Raw genomic sequence first — 15322 nt, 5'->3', positions numbered from 1 at the left:
ACCTCCACGTCAGCCATTAATGGAGGCAAGAATGCGCGTTAGAGATGGTCTAGTGTATGTAATGGTCAAGTGCATGCATTGATTCGAATTTTTATTTTTTATTCAATAGAGATGTTTCTCTTGATCTATGCAAACTTTCCCTCTATAACCGTGACGCAACCCATCCCGGCTCACGACGTTGTGACACGATGTTTTGTAAGCGTGGGTCTAATGTCGCAACCCCCTCAGGCACAAGTCAGTTCACATATTGACATTTTATAAAATATAAAAATTAATTCAATGCAATCAACTGCGACAATGATTTATATATATTTTTTGTTTTAACTATTATATATAAATGACTGTAACCCTCTGCTACTCGTTTTCTAACTATTCATATATATGTTAGAAGTCTCAAAAGAACATTCCAATAGTAAATGGATATATTTCTCTAATACCCTTGTGGCGCACCCACCTGCGATGTCGCTATAAGGGGTGCCAGAGTCCCAGGGACCACCCCCTTCATCACCAAAGTATTCTCAAATTGTAACCGTCAGAGGTACCCTTCCCCATGTTATATGACCGTTTTAAAAAATAATTTGTTTTGAAAATGATTAATGAACTAGTTAACCAACCTAACCACAACACTTGTTAGGTTAGTTAAACTTTTTTTTTTTTCAGCTAATTTTTATTTTATATTTTTTTGTTTTTACAAGGCTCGAACAGCGGCTTTTACCAATTAAACTCCTAACACAAAATGTTTCTTACTACCATATCACAAAATGTGGAAGCCAACTAAATGAAAATATATCTGTTTCTCATTGTTGGATTATTTTTTAAAAGAACAAGTTAACCCGTACACTATCTCTCGATAATGGTGACAAAATTCGAAAATAAAATAAGTGTTGGACGTGTGTGATGGCACCACTCGTAAATGTTTCCTCATTCCAGGGCACAAAAGAAATTTAAACTTTCCCGCCCACTCCTCGATCAGACAAAGCCTATTAAATTAATAATAATAATAATAATAATAATAATAATAATCCCCATTTCATTCTTCTTCTTCTCCATCCTCCCACTCTCCATTCATTTCTCCCACCAACCACGTTTCCAGTAAGTTACACTCACTAATTTCATCTAATAATATTCCAATTAGTAACTATCATTCACACGTACTCTCGATCTGTGTGTATTCATCAGTTTTTTGAATTTTAACTTCCGATTTCGTACTTTTTCGTTTTAAGACTGTGTGTACGCAGTGTATTTAGTTTTACCTTATGATTTAGTTCATGTATTTAGTGTCTTATTGTGTTTATTTCGGTTATTTTGATTTCTAGGGTTTCGAGTGAGAAATGGTGCCCAAAAATGAAGCCACGGAGGAACCGCTTGCAGATTCTCCCACCTCCGTGCTTGAAGACGAGGTCTGTCTGTCATTATTATTATTATTATTATTATTTCTATTATTTACTGTAACTTACTCTGTATATGCTTGTGGTGCGTGTGTGCTTGTTTATTGTTTTTACTGCTTTTGATAGTTTTTAGATGTGTATTATTATTATTATTATTATTATCTGTTGCAACTTACTCTGTATATGCTTTATGGTGCGTTCGTGTTTGTTTACTGTTTATACTGCTTTTGATAGTTTTTAGATGTGTATTATTATTATTATTATTATTTACTGTAACTTACTCTGTATATGCTTGATGGTGCGTGTGCTTGTGGTTCATTGTTTATGCAGCTTTTGATAGTTTTTAGATGTTTGAAAGGTGTAGGATGATTTGAGAAGAGTGATTGTTTGTGTTGTCTGGTAGCTATGAAATGGTTGAAGCTATTGTAAATTTGAATTTATTTTTGGTTTTTAGGGTTTAAGGTTTAATGATGTGTTTTAGTGTTTTTTTTTTCTGTTGTGACAAATGCTGTTGAAATATGAGGATGTGTAGTGTGATTTGTTATGCTCTGTATATGCTTAAATATGCTATATGGAGTGTGTGTAAAAGGAGAAGAATGGTTTTAGAAGGGTGATTGTGTTGTCTGGTAGCTATGAAATCATTAGATTTGTTTTTAGTGGCATTGTCTTTGTTTGCGTACTGTAACTTGCTCTGTATACGCTTAATATGTTCCTTTTGGCGGCATGTGTGCGCTTGTTTATGCTAATTTACTAGTTTTTAGAATCTATTTTATGTGAAAAAGGAGTAGAATGTTGTGAGATGAGTGATTGTGTTGTTTCTTGGCTATGAAATGGCTGAAACTTGTAAATTTGAATACATTCTTAGTTTTTAGGGTTTAATCTGTTTTTCAGCATCTTCTTCATACATGCTTAGATTGAAGTTTTTGGTATGTGTTTATTGCTTATACTACTTTTACTAGTTTCTTGATCATCTTTTATGTAAAAAAGTAGGTTGTTTTGAGATGAGTTTTGTGCTGTTTGGTAGCTATGAATTGACTGAAGCCAGTTTAAATTTGAATATATTCCAGGATTTTAGGGTTTAATGATGTTTTTAGTGTCTTTTTGTTGTGGCCAATACTGCTGAAATATGAGCATGTGTCGTGTGATTTGAATTGCTCTGCTATGAGATATTGATGGACGTTTGTGTTTAGATGTTATGCTTTAAAGGTTGTGATTCTTTAGCTTTTTTCTTAAATGTTATTTTTGGTTTATTTTGAAGGATATCTGCAAGGAGAAAGTTGGTGTGGTGGGGGATGAGGAAACGTTTCTCGAGGCTAAAAATGGGGACTCTTTGCTTATATCAGATGCAATGGCTGATGAGGAAAAGAAGCTTGAACAACAAAGGCTAGAAGAAGAAAATGTGGAAAAAGAAGCACCTACATTGAACGACACACAATTTACTAAACTGGATGAACTTCTTACACAAACTCAGCTTTACTCTGAGTTCTTATTGGAGAAAATGGATGACATCACTAAGGTATTTTTTCACGTATCTATTTTAGTTTTATCTTACGTTCATACTTTTCAAGTTAGTGACAGTTTTTGAGTTGCAGAACGGGCTTGCTGAAGATGTTGAAGAAGCAAAAGAGGAGAAGAAGAAAGGCCGTGGTAAAAAAAGAAAAGCTGCCACACCGTACAATACGGTAAAGGCTTATCTTGTTTACATATATGAGTTTACTTCTTCGTGTAGTTTAAGTTATTACTTTTACTATCTTTCTAATCATACCATGGAATGCCATTTCATTTTGTGAATCTTTATATAGAGACGGGCTAAGACAGCTGTAGCGGCCATGCTCAACCGATCTGAAGAAAGCACTCCTGCTAAAGATGTTAATCTTAGTAAGGAAGAGAGAGCTGAAAAAGAGCAGAGTGAGCTTGTTCCCTTACTAACCGGTGGAAAGTTGAAACCGTATCAGATCAAAGGTGTGAAATGGTTAATTTCCCTTTGGCAAAATGGGCTTAATGGTATTCTTGCTGATCAAATGGGCCTTGGCAAAACAATCCAAACTATTGGTTTTCTTGTGCACTTGAAAGGAAAGGGCTTAGATGGGCCTTACTTGGTTATTGCTCCTTTGTCTACTCTGTCAAACTGGTTGAATGAGATAACCAGGTAACATTTAGTAGTGCTCAGCTGATATTATGTTTGCTTGCTTTAATAAAATAACTTTTAAAGTCTTTTTTGTGTTTGTGAAGGTTTGTGCCTACTGTGAAAGCAGTTATCTATCATGGTGATAGACACGCTCGAGATGAAATAAGGAGAAAGCAAATGCCAAAGAAAATAGGACCGGATTTTCCCATTGTGATTACCTCATATGAAGTAGCCATGAATGATGCTAGGAAACACTTGAGGCATTACAACTGGAAATATCTTGTGGTTGATGAGGTGCTTATAATTACATTTTTTATTAATCTTTTTTTATGACTCTTGTGTGTATGTATCTGAACAAACATTTGTTTTTTCATGACTTGCAGGGTCACAGATTGAAAAACTCTAAATGCAAGCTATTGAGAGAGTTGAAATGGCTAAAGGTTGAAAACAAGCTTTTGTTAACCGGCACACCTCTGCAAAACAATTTAGCAGAACTCTGGTCATTACTCAACTTCATCTTGCCTGATATCTTTTCATCCCATGAGGAGTTTGAGTCATGGTAATTACGTTTTCAGTTTTCCTCAACTTCAAACTCAGATTGTAATGTTCAGTTTGATACTATCATTTTGTAAATTTAGGTTTGACTTTTCTGGAAAGTCCAACACCGAGGAAGCTGAAGAAGGGAGAAAAGCAAGAGTATGCACTTTGTACACAATAATATATCTTTAATGCTCTTTTATGTTCAAATTTACAAACAGGATATGTAATTAATTGCAGGTGGTCGCAAAATTGCATGCAATATTGCGTCCGTTTTTGCTCAGAAGAATGAAAGAGGATGTTGAGCTTTCACTTCCTCGCAAGAAGGAGATTATATTATATGCTAATCTTACTGAGCATCAAAAGAACTTTCAGGATCATCTGGTCAACAAGACACTGGAAACATATCTGCGAGAGAAAGTTGACACTGGTATTTTATATACATTATTATCTTTACAAGTTTAATAGTACCATTTTTTTTCCTATGTAGTGTTTAACATTTGTATTGTGAAACTTTACAGGCCGTGGCGTGAAAGGCCAGCTTTTTAATATGATGATTCAGCTTAGAAAAAACTGCAACCATCCTGATCTTCTAGAAGCAGCTTTTGAGGGTTCATGTATGTTTCATTTCTACCAATAAATATGTTTTATTAACTTTTTCAGAAACTAAATTATTATATTTATTATTTTTGGTGACAGGTTTCTATCCGCCTGTAGAACAGATAGTTGCACAGTGTGGAAAATTTCAGTTGCTGGAAAGATTGCTGCTAAAACTGCTTCCTCGCAAGCACAAAGTACGCAACATATAACATCACTATATATGCACGTTTGGTATCGATGCTTAATCTTTACTCTTGATTTTGGTAAACAGGTTTTAATCTTCTCTCAGTGGACTAAGATTCTGGATATAATGCATTACTACTTTAGTGAAAAAGGTATGGAAGTATGCAGAATTGATGGCAGTGTGAGACTAGAAGATAGAAGACAACAGGTAACTTTTTATTATGTTTCATTTATTAAACTGTTTAATTCAACTTACTGTTGCATAGTTATTTACTTTTTTACAATTGTGCAATAACAGATCCAGGACTTCAATGATGTGGACGGTGAGTATAGAATCTTTCTTCTGAGCACAAGAGCGGGCGGGCTTGGAATCAATCTCACTGCAGCCGATACCTGCATATTGTACGACAGTGACTGGGTAAAAACCAAACCTTTCATGTCTTTTGACTTGTTAAATTTGTATGATCCAAACTGACTCGTTTACCTTTGAATGATGTGTGGAGTACAGAATCCTCAAATGGATTTACAGGCAATGGATAGGTGTCACAGAATCGGCCAAACAAAGCCTGTTCATGTTTATAGGCTTGCTACTGCTTTATCTGTTGAGGTACTTTTATTTCTTTCGTTATTCAGTTAACGGTTTCAGAGGCGTTTGAGTAAATAAGTAACATTTGCAGGGTCGGATGCTGAAACGTGCATTCAGTAAGTTAAGGCTTGAGCATGTGGTGATTGGAAAAGGTCAATTTCAACAGGAGAGACCAAAGGCAGATGTCGTCGAGGTATATTACATGATTAGTAATGCCATATTTCAAGTTTGGTCCTCATTAGATATATGTTTTTCAGGAAGAAGAGGATTTGCTGGCTCTTCTGAGAGACGATGATGATGACGAGGATAAAATGGTACAGACGGATATTAGTGACGAGGATCTTGAAAAGCTGCTGGATCGGAGTGATCTGGTTGCTACTGGGCCTGCAAAGGCAGACGGGAAACCGAACTATGTGACAAGTGTGCTTCCACTTAAAGGGCCTGGTTGGGAAGTGGTGATACCAACCGCCACTGGAGGGATGCTTTCAACTGTCAACAACTAACCGCTTATTAGCTGTTTTACCCTTTTGGTTTCACTTCATTTGCCATGCATGGTCCGCTTTTTGGGAAAACTCTGGAATGGTGTTTGTTTTTTTTTTGTGTAGCGAGATGGGATTTTAGTCATTTTACGGTCCATGTAATTTAAACGGAGGGAATTGGCAGAAACAATGTTATGATCTCTTCTTTCATGAAGAAGGAAATTTGAAGTGACATCAAGTCTGGTACTGTATTTAAATTTTAAACGTGTATGCCTGATAACCGTGGTGAAACCTGCTATCTACAAGAAGTTGGTATCGTGTATTCGTGGGAATATGAGATTGTATGTGATGATTTTGTGGTTTGAATTATGACTGGCCATTGTGTAATGGTCACATTTATGCGACATTGGTGTTACTTTACATAGAAAATCAAAATTAATATACATTTTATAGTATATTCATTTTTGTTGCACTAATATTTGATTACATCAATTGAATGAAAAATCACGTCTTATTCAATCCTTCACTGTAACTCAATTTGTGCTCATAACATTAAACATGAAACCAATACATTTTCTCAAAGACAGCCATTAAGAGCCTCTATAGTCTATACCAACATAACATTTTAAATGGGACCAATACATTTACATTTATTGGCTATTGAGTTTCACTCTACCAAACTATCAAGTCAATATAAACTTGGCTACCAAATCAATCATGTTATATGTTGTTCAGATATTACACCATCATTATATGGATTGAATGTTGTTTTTATTTGATTTTAATTTCTTCTAAACTTTATATGCAAAAATGGATAAATTAATTATAATCCAATAATCCAAACTCAACAACAAAGAGCATAAATTAAAACTATTTATCTTGTGCGACAATAAAAAGTTGAAAAGTACATTTAATTTTTCACAAAAGAAAAATAGTGTTTACAATAAAAGACAAACATGTAACAAGTTGTGCCGCTAGTCTTTTTTAATTACCATCACCAACCTTGAACCGGCCATCGCCTGTTCGGACCGGTCGCCATGACGATGACTTTACAGTCGTCCCCTCCACTGAACGCCGCTTTGTGTCACTTCCTCCAATCTTGAAGGAGAATATTTTAGTTATAAACCTCCATGCTCGGTTCCCATTCGGGCGGTCAACGTGTTGATCACCGTCAATGAGGCACGTTGAACTGGAGAGCTTCTCGTATCTGAGTTTATTCCGGGAAGAATCAATGTCTCCGGTGAGTTTATTCGGGTCAGAAGAGTTGAAGCTTTTACTCCTCATTTGCATAAGTGAATGTCGTAGTCAATATATTCCTTTTAACACTTATGAGACTTTATAAAGTGTTTTTGAAAAATGAAACTTGTTGGAAGATAATGAGAAACGTGACTTATTTTGTTTCATTTTTAATTAATTAGATTAAAATTAATTAGATTAATAAAAATATGTTATTAGAAAATACATAATAAAAATACGTTGTCATTACAATTATTTGATATATAATCTATTTACATCTTCAAGAAAAAAACATTCGTAACTAAGTCAATTCAATGTAACTAATATAACTATCGTTTAAATGTTCATCACCAATCTAATTGTGCAAATTAGATTTTACGTACTTTATGGTAGAATACATGCACTGATCAGCCGGTGTCCCGATGATTGAGTGCTATGTGCCTTATGTCCAAGGCTTGATGCAAAACTACTATCGAGCCGGGGGTCTCACCGGAAGCAGCCTCTCTATCCCTATGGGGTAGAGGTAAGGCTGCCTACATCTTACCCTCCTCAGACCCTACCATAGCTTTGCTATTGGTGGGATATACTGAGTACGATGATGATGATGATGTACTTTATGGTAGAAAAAGCAACTATCAAAGCTTATCATTGTGACCAGTAAAACTCATGGTAAATTCAATAAACGACACACCAACATAAATACAAGATGTTTTCTTATTTCCGCCGACAGTTTTATGAGATTAGATAGATCATAAAGCAAATCTTTTATGCGTTTTCAAATTATCAATGTAGTCTGGGAGTTCTTACCTAAGTCTATTCATTATCATCATACATCTCGACAAATATGAGTATGTTTGGTATATTAGATTCCCGAAAATAATCACGCGGGGTAAAACCTCCTACACATAAACGTAATTTAGGTGTTACCTCGTTAATTTAAAATAAAGTAACATCTAACAACTAATAAACTTAAAAGATTTGGAGGCTAGAAAAGCGGCTGCTCAGAGGTCTTTGAAGGGCTATAAGAAAGATGTTCAGACTCAAACCTAACTCGTTTAGGTTAACGGGTTTGTGGGTTCAACCTGAAATAGACCCGAACCTTCATGATATAAGAATGAATTAGATGGTATTCAAATTTCACATAGTTTGACCCCTTCATGAAGTAGTACAAAATATTAGTAATGCCACATATGCAACAAATATTTTTGCAAGATGACCAAGGAATGAATTAGATGGTATTCAAATATTCATAGAAGTTAAAAGTCTTGCAGTTGACTAGTTGACCAACTAATCAAGACTGCATAGATTCGTCAAGTAACTTCTGCGTGAGTGATTTCGAGAGTCCCATAACTCCATCAGCAGTTCCAATCTACAAACCAGAGATTCAAAAATAAAAACTTATATACATGTTATGATGTATAGATATGTGTATGATGCATGTATGATGATGGAGTTTGATAGGAAGATACTAACCACAGTGTCAACAAAGGGAGCAGTTAGCGGATGCTCGAGCATCAGTCCTCCAGCAACATTAAGTGTTACCCCATCATCTATCTACCGTACCAACCAAATCAAAACCGTGAAAATTTGTAATATTTTCTTCGGGCAGGTTTTTATTTTGAAATTACTTGTAATCGATTTTACTGTTACAAAGAACTGATAATGCTGATATGGGCATCAGGTCTACTAAAATCCTATTGTTTTTTAGAGGTGTAAACAAGCTAAGCTGCTCGTCAGCAGTAAGCTACTCGAAATCGAATCGAGCAGAGCTTAAACGAGTTTCAGTTATCGATCTCAAATAGGCCCGTGAGCCTAAAAAAAGCCCAATAACTATATAATTCTTCTTATTTAATATCATATCATAATGATTTTTATATAGAGAAAATTACTGTTTGCGTCCCTGTGGTTTTAAAGCGGAGGCACAATGAGTCCCCAAAAATTTTTTTGAACTGGTTGAGTCCCTGTGGTTTCAAAAATGAACCATTTGAGTCCCTGCCGTTACTTAACTTTCAGGGTAAAGTTTCATTTTACTGAAACCACAGGGACTTAAATTGTTAGTTTCTGAAACCACAGGGACTCAAATTGTTCATTTCTGAAACCACGGGGACTCAACCAGTTCAAAAAAATTTTCAGGGACTCACTGTGTCTCCGCCCTAAAACCACAGGGACGCAAACAGTAATTTTCTCTTTTATATATAAAATAATGACAAAATAACTAAATATTATGTATTATATATAAAAACTATAATTACAAAGTTAAATAAAAAAATCATAAATGTATATAAATTAATTATTAATATATAATAAAGGAGCTGAGCCAAGCTTTACAAATAGAGATCACAACGAGAAGAGCTCGAGCCCTAACTCAGCTTGACTCGTTTACACCCTACTCTTTTGTTGTCATTTTAACTATTTAAAACATTTAGTTAACAGTTCAACATTTCTTTTAGCTTTATTCGTGTAGTTAAATGCTGCGATTTTCATGGAATAATGGAGTGAGTATTGTTTTCTTTGTACATTACCAGTTTATCAATGACCTCATCCGGTATATCATGAAAATAAACCTGCACAGCAAGAACAATCAGCCAAATTTAGTTTATTATTATAAGTTTATAACACTGCTTTTAAATCATAAATAATCTACCTATTACCGAAAAACAAATAAAATACCTCTGATCTATCCCATCCTCGTTTTCTGATCCCGGTTGTAAGGTTTGTTACGACTACAGATCCTACAACCGCTGCACAACCTCCAGAATATCCTAAAAAATAAAACAAAAATGACCAATGATGCTATAAACTTATATCACATTAACATTTTATAATTATGAGTAGCTGGTAACAAGCAAACCGAACAAACCTTTAACAAAATGTCGCGCTTCTTCTTTGCTCGATGGCTTTTCCCGAATCACTCCTTCATACACCACCACCTACATATTTCATACGCGTTTTATAAAAAATATATTTAACTCGAAAAAGAATAGTTATAATGCATACCGTGTCGGCTGTGATTAGCAGTGTCGGGTGTGCATTTTCCTCCTTATGACCTCCGATACCAAGCCTTGAAACGATGGCATCGGCCTAATTAATTTGAAATAAAAAATAATGACAAAGGAAGCATAATCAAATAATATCTTCAAACTATCATAACGATATAATAATAAACGCTAACAAATATATTCTCTCTGATACCTTTGCTTCCGCTAGAGCCAATACCAAATCCTCTGGCTTTTCCCTCCTGATAGCCATCTCATCAATGTCTGCAGCCTAAATCACGAACCGATATTAGGGCTGTCCAAAAAGCTCGTGGCTTAGAGTTCACTCGAAAAAAGATCGAATAAAGCTCCCTTGAATTGGCTCAGCTTGAAACCGAGCCAATGGTGGCTCGCTTGTTAGCTCGGCTCGCTTTGACTGACGAGAGCTCGAGCTTGGCTCGCTTTAAGCTCTTTATTATTATTAATAAATTTATATATGTTTTTAAGTATTATTATTAATAAATTTATATATGTTTTTAAGTATTATTATCGCTCGAGCTCAGCTCCTAAGTTGTTTTTTCAAGCTCGGCTCATTTATTATTATTAATAAATTTATATAGGTTTTTTTAAGTATTTTATATTTGTTGAAAAAAACATTAAACGAGCCTAAGCTCGGCTCGAGCTCGATTGTGCAGTCTAAAATTAATACATAGAAGTCCAAAAAAGGTAAAATCTTAAAAACTACACAAGGCTCGTAAATGCTCGACGAGCCTAAGTGAGCTTCCCATACAATGCTCGAGCTCAGACTTGATAACTAAATGAGCTTTATTTAAGTCTTCAAGCTCAAAAAAGCTTGGTTCGTTTCAGAGCTTGAGTAGCTCATGAGGGGCTCGGCTCGTTTGCACCTTATGGATACGTATATGTATATATATAGTGTGTACATATAAACAAGCAGTATATGATATTTTTGTTCAATGGGCTTAAATATTTTGTTAATTCAAACAAATGGGTTTAAAAACCTTAAAAAAAAATCTTTTATTAACATCTTGCAATTTGAAGTTACAAATCGAGTGTTTGAATACAGTTCTATTTTCTTCAAATATTTTCAAAAAAGTTTCATTTTTTAAACCGAACCGAGTTGAAGATCATTCAATATTAAATTAAAATCCCAAATATGGATATATGATGACTCACCATAACAGTAAAATGAAAACCCATTTCTTGCAAGATACTTCTATGAGCCATTGATGAAGAACCCAGTATTATCTTTGCCTAACAACAACAAAATCAGTATCCGGGTGAACTAAATATGGATATTAAATTACGGGTTCGGGTTAAAAAATCAAACCTGGTTCGCCATTGATTCTTTTCTCTTTCTCACAACTGAATTGAAGGGAGGATAGATTTTATTCATATAAAAAATCTATTGGTTTTAGAATAGGTTTCGGTTTAATCTAATGTTTTTAAAATTACCAGCGGTACCATATGCTAGCAAACTGTATAAAAATATAGAGCTCTTGATGCTGGTTGTCTTACTAAAATCCGGTATAGTCTGTTCAACCTGGTGGTATGTACGGATTTTAAAAACAACAATGGTCGCGATAAAATTTTTTTAATTAAAGTCATGCTACTGTCACTTGGGTGAACAAACAACGATATTGAATTATATACATAAATGAATTAACTAAGATACTAGGCAAAATGTGCAATTGAGATTGGTTAAAAATCACGTGTTTGAAGATGAGACTGATTTTCTATTGGTTGATTCGACGACCGAGATAGTAAAGGAGTCTATCCCGACTTATGAGATGCAAACGAAAAAAAAAGGTGAAGGAAAGGACACTAGTGGTCGTCATTAGGGTTGTGCAAATGTGCGTAATACTAAAGCTGATCTAAAACCGAAAAAACTTAATTGAAACAAAAACCAAAGATTTTGTTTTATGTTTTCATAAAAATTGATCTTTCGGTTCGGTTTTGTTTGTAACTAAAACCATACCTAACCTCACTTATAGATCTTTATATTTTTAATTTAAATTATAAAGGATTTATATTAGTTAAGGGTTAGGTTATAATAGGAAATATGGGTTTTGTAAAAATGATAAAAAGTAATCTAGTCAATTGATTTTGACAGAATTACAGAAATTGTTTTTTATCTTTCACCCAAATTTTACTCGTGGTTTCTGATCTTTAAAATTGATCTTTTTTGTCCTTTACATTTCAAAATCCTTCAGGGTTTGTCTTTTTCGCCTAACCAAGTTAATTTTTCTCGTTAAGTGAGGTCATATGCCTTACATATGAGTGCAAATTAGTCATTTTACCTATTAAATTAAAAAAAATGTTGTAACGAATAAAGAAAAACAATAAAAAAAACTTAATATATTTATTCTCTTTCTCTCTCCACCTCCTTCTTCTTCCTCAATTACCTTCATCTTCTTCCTCCATTGCCGTCAAGCTCTCCGGCAACCACCACCAAGCTCTCCGGCAACCATCGCCGCCGCCGTCTTCTCCGACAAAGGAAACCATCTCATTTTCTTTTCTTTTTTCCTAGATGCATCAATGGCGGCCATGAACCTGCCACCAGCATCTTTCACCATCCGCTCACTCTCCATCTCCCCCTTAAAACCCACCTTATCTTTCCACATCAAAACCCATTCATCTTTCCTTCAGTTACCTTTAAACACCGTCATCGTAATTTCCATCTCGTCATTGCCGCCGTCGGAAAGCTGTCGGAATCGGAAACCGTAGAATCTGACGCCGATTTTCCTGCGGAATCCGGTGTTTACGCCGTCTATGACAGCAACGGGGAGTTGCAGTTCGTGGGTTTGTCATGAAACATTCATGCGAGTGTTCTGACAAAGAAAACCACCTCCACCTTACACAGATCGCCGGAGACCACCGTCGCTGCCACCATTGCCGACCACCACCGTCGCCGCAACTCCCTTTCATCGCAATCTTAAGCCCCAATTCAGCCCCCGTCGGAACCTAACCTAAACAAATTTGAGATGGGTTCTTGGATCGAATTAAAGATCTGACAACGATGGTGGTAGTTGTTGCTATGGCGGATGAATTGGTGGTGGAGGGTGATGATTACAGTGGGGCTCTATCATCAAACTACCACCACAACAATCGCCGGAAAAAAATAGCTGATCGGAGGTGGTGTTGTTATTGGTGGTTTCCGGTAAGAGTGGAGGTGGAGGTGGTTTTCTTTGTCGGAGAAGACGGCGGCGGCGATGGCTGCCGGAGAGCTTGATGGCAACGGAGAAAGAAGAAGAAGGTGGAGAGAGAACGGGAATAAATATATTAAATTTTTTTTTATTGTTTTTCTTTATTCATTAAAACATTTTTTTAATTTAATAGATAAAATGATTAATTTACCCTCATATGCAAGACACATGACCTGACTTAACGAGAAAAATTAACTAGCTAGGCGAAAAAGACAAACGCTGAAGGATTTTAAAACGTAAATGACAAAAAAGATCAATTTTGAAGATCAGGGACCACGAGTGAAATTTGTATGAAAGATAAAGAACAATTTCTGTAATTCTGTCATTGATTTTAAACATAAATGGTTGATATTAATTTAGGAGGAATCAACTATGAAATAAGGAGAAGAACATAAAAGGAATAACGCATTTGTTAACTTTCTCTCTCCACTTACAAGACACATGTCAAAAACCACTATCATTATAAAACGTCCATAACTTTTTACGACATTTTTATTGAAAAACAAATTCACCATAATAATGGGTGTTTTTTTATCTTTTACATAAATACCATATTGTTATATAAAAATTAAAAAAAAATAGTGGGTTTTACAAATTGTGTTTTACCAAAATTGTGTTTTACAAAATTTTGTTATACATTGTATTTTCATTATGTTTTTTTTTTCTTAGTGTTTTTTCCATTGTGTTTTTGTCATTGTGTTTTTTTCATAGTGTTTTCTCCATTGTGTTTTTCACATTGTGTTTTTTTCATAATGTTTTTCGGCGGCTGTTTTCTAGTGACCTTTTCCGGCGACTATTTTTCGGTGAATTTTCTGGCGATTTTCCCGGCGAAAATTTCCGTGGATTGTTTTCCGGTGACTTTCCGACGAATTTTCCGGTGAAATTTCTCGGCGAAATTTCCAGAGATTTTTCGGTGAGGTGGTGACGATTGTGGTGGCGGTGGGCGGTGGAGTGGTGGTAGTTGTAGGTAGGCCTGCTCACAAGCCGAGCTGAGACCGAACCAGAGTTGGCTCGGGCTCGGCTCGAATTTTCGTCAAGCTGGCTCGGCTCGAGCTCGAATTCGAAATCGAGCTGAAACATGAGCTCGAGTTCGGCTCGGTTTTAAAACAAGACAGCTCGGCTCGATTCGAATTGGCTCGAAATAAAAATAATAACTCAATACTTTCGTTTTCGACCATCTTCATCGTTTGCGGGATCTTCATCATTTGCTGGATCTTCGTCTTCCTTTTCTTTTGCTATTAACTCAACACTTTCTTCATCACTTAACTCGACAGTATCAATACTTGGTGTTTCGGCACCACCAATTGACTCTTTGAGGGAAGACATCCTACAAAGATCAATTATGTGACATTATGCACAGCATACATTATATCCAACTATACAAGAATACTTTGTTATAGAAACTAACAGAGCATCTAATGGCATTATAACCATGGCATGTAGTAAAACCCTAGAACAATCTATTTCATTTTTATATAACCAAAAAGGTTGAACAAATAATCAATTGAAGTGAACCACCAGTAAAAGATGAAGAAATAATACCTTAAAGAAGATCGAAATTGAAGAAGGAATCCTTCTCCAATCTCCAATGGCAGTAGAAGATCGAAGTGAAGGGGGTTGGACTTGGAGGGCTGTGGAATTTTGGATGCAGGAGGGCCGGACTTGGAGGCGACAGATGAAAGAAAATGAAATTTGGGTTTATGGGATAGAACATCTAATAACTAATACACACACACATATATATAATATATATACACATATATATTATTAATTATATATATATATAAAACACCGAGCCACGAGCCGAGCCGTTTTTGTTCGAGCCTTTTTCAAGCCGAGCATTTTCCGAACTTTTTTCGAGCAAACTTCTAGCAAGCCGCGAGCTTTTTAAACAACCCTAGTTGTAGGAGATGAATGAAGATATAAGTGGGTTTTATGTGAGTAGGTTTTTTAGATTAATGTAACTGAGTTTTGAGATTAATGTAA

General features: G+C 35.4%; 2 protein-coding genes across 2 annotated transcripts; one reads left to right on the top strand and one right to left on the bottom strand.

Moving 5' to 3' along the window:
- Positions 1-1315: 1315 nt before the first annotated feature.
- Positions 1316-6129, top strand: LOC143626422 (ATP-dependent DNA helicase DDM1-like). The gene is made up of 15 exons (XM_077096527.1): positions 1316-1400; positions 2647-2904; positions 2981-3070; positions 3191-3537; positions 3621-3810; positions 3900-4075; positions 4155-4212; positions 4294-4483; positions 4575-4670; positions 4753-4847; positions 4925-5044; positions 5135-5254; positions 5345-5443; positions 5514-5615; positions 5680-6129. Exons 1-15 carry the CDS (start codon positions 1332-1334, stop codon positions 5923-5925), a joined length of 2256 nt encoding a protein of 751 aa, XP_076952642.1. The 5' UTR covers positions 1316-1331; the 3' UTR covers positions 5926-6129.
- A 2260-nt stretch (positions 6130-8389) lies between these two features.
- Positions 8390-11378, bottom strand: LOC143626295 (uncharacterized). Its single transcript, XM_077096434.1, has 8 exons — positions 11307-11378; positions 10330-10404; positions 10135-10218; positions 9998-10067; positions 9808-9899; positions 9660-9701; positions 8611-8691; positions 8390-8506 (listed from the first exon to the last, which is right to left on the bottom strand). The coding sequence occupies exons 1-8, from the start codon at positions 11355-11357 to the stop codon at positions 8429-8431; spliced, it is 573 nt and encodes a 190-aa protein (XP_076952549.1). The 5' UTR covers positions 11358-11378; the 3' UTR covers positions 8390-8428.
- Between the last annotated feature and the right edge of the window lie 3944 nt (positions 11379-15322).

The sequence above is a fragment of the Bidens hawaiensis genome, unplaced genomic scaffold (genome assembly GCF_021521415.1).
Source record: "Bidens hawaiensis isolate Kalapana, Puna unplaced genomic scaffold, B.hawaiensis_p1.1 tig00004357_1, whole genome shotgun sequence".
NCBI classification, from domain to species: domain Eukaryota; kingdom Viridiplantae; phylum Streptophyta; class Magnoliopsida; order Asterales; family Asteraceae; genus Bidens; species Bidens hawaiensis.
Note: the sequence above shows the minus strand (reverse complement) of the source record. Positions and strands in the feature narration are given on the sequence as shown.

What these genes read in the sequence shown, in the direction of transcription:
- LOC143626422 (XM_077096527.1), top strand. Translation starts at nt 1,332, where the DNA reads ATGGTGCCCAAAAATGAAGCCACGGAGGAACCGCTTGCAGATTCTCCC. An exon ending in AGCAGCTTTTGAGGGTTCAT is followed by an intron (nt 4,671 to 4,752) that starts GTATGTTTCATT and finishes TTTTGGTGACAG; the next exon opens with GTTTCTATCCGCCTGTAGAA. An exon ending in TGCTTCCTCGCAAGCACAAA is followed by an intron (nt 4,848 to 4,924) that starts GTACGCAACATA and finishes TTTGGTAAACAG; the next exon opens with GTTTTAATCTTCTCTCAGTG.
- LOC143626295 (XM_077096434.1), bottom strand. Translation starts at nt 11,357, where the DNA reads ATGGCTCATAGAAGTATCTTGCAAGAAATGGGTTTTCATTTTACTGTT. An exon ending in TGGCTCTAGCGGAAGCAAAG is followed by an intron (nt 10,219 to 10,329) that starts GTATCAGAGAGA and finishes CAAATTAATTAG; the next exon opens with GCCGATGCCATCGTTTCAAG. An exon ending in GAGGATGGGATAGATCAGAG is followed by an intron (nt 9,702 to 9,807) that starts GTATTTTATTTG and finishes CTTGCTGTGCAG; the next exon opens with GTTTATTTTCATGATATACC.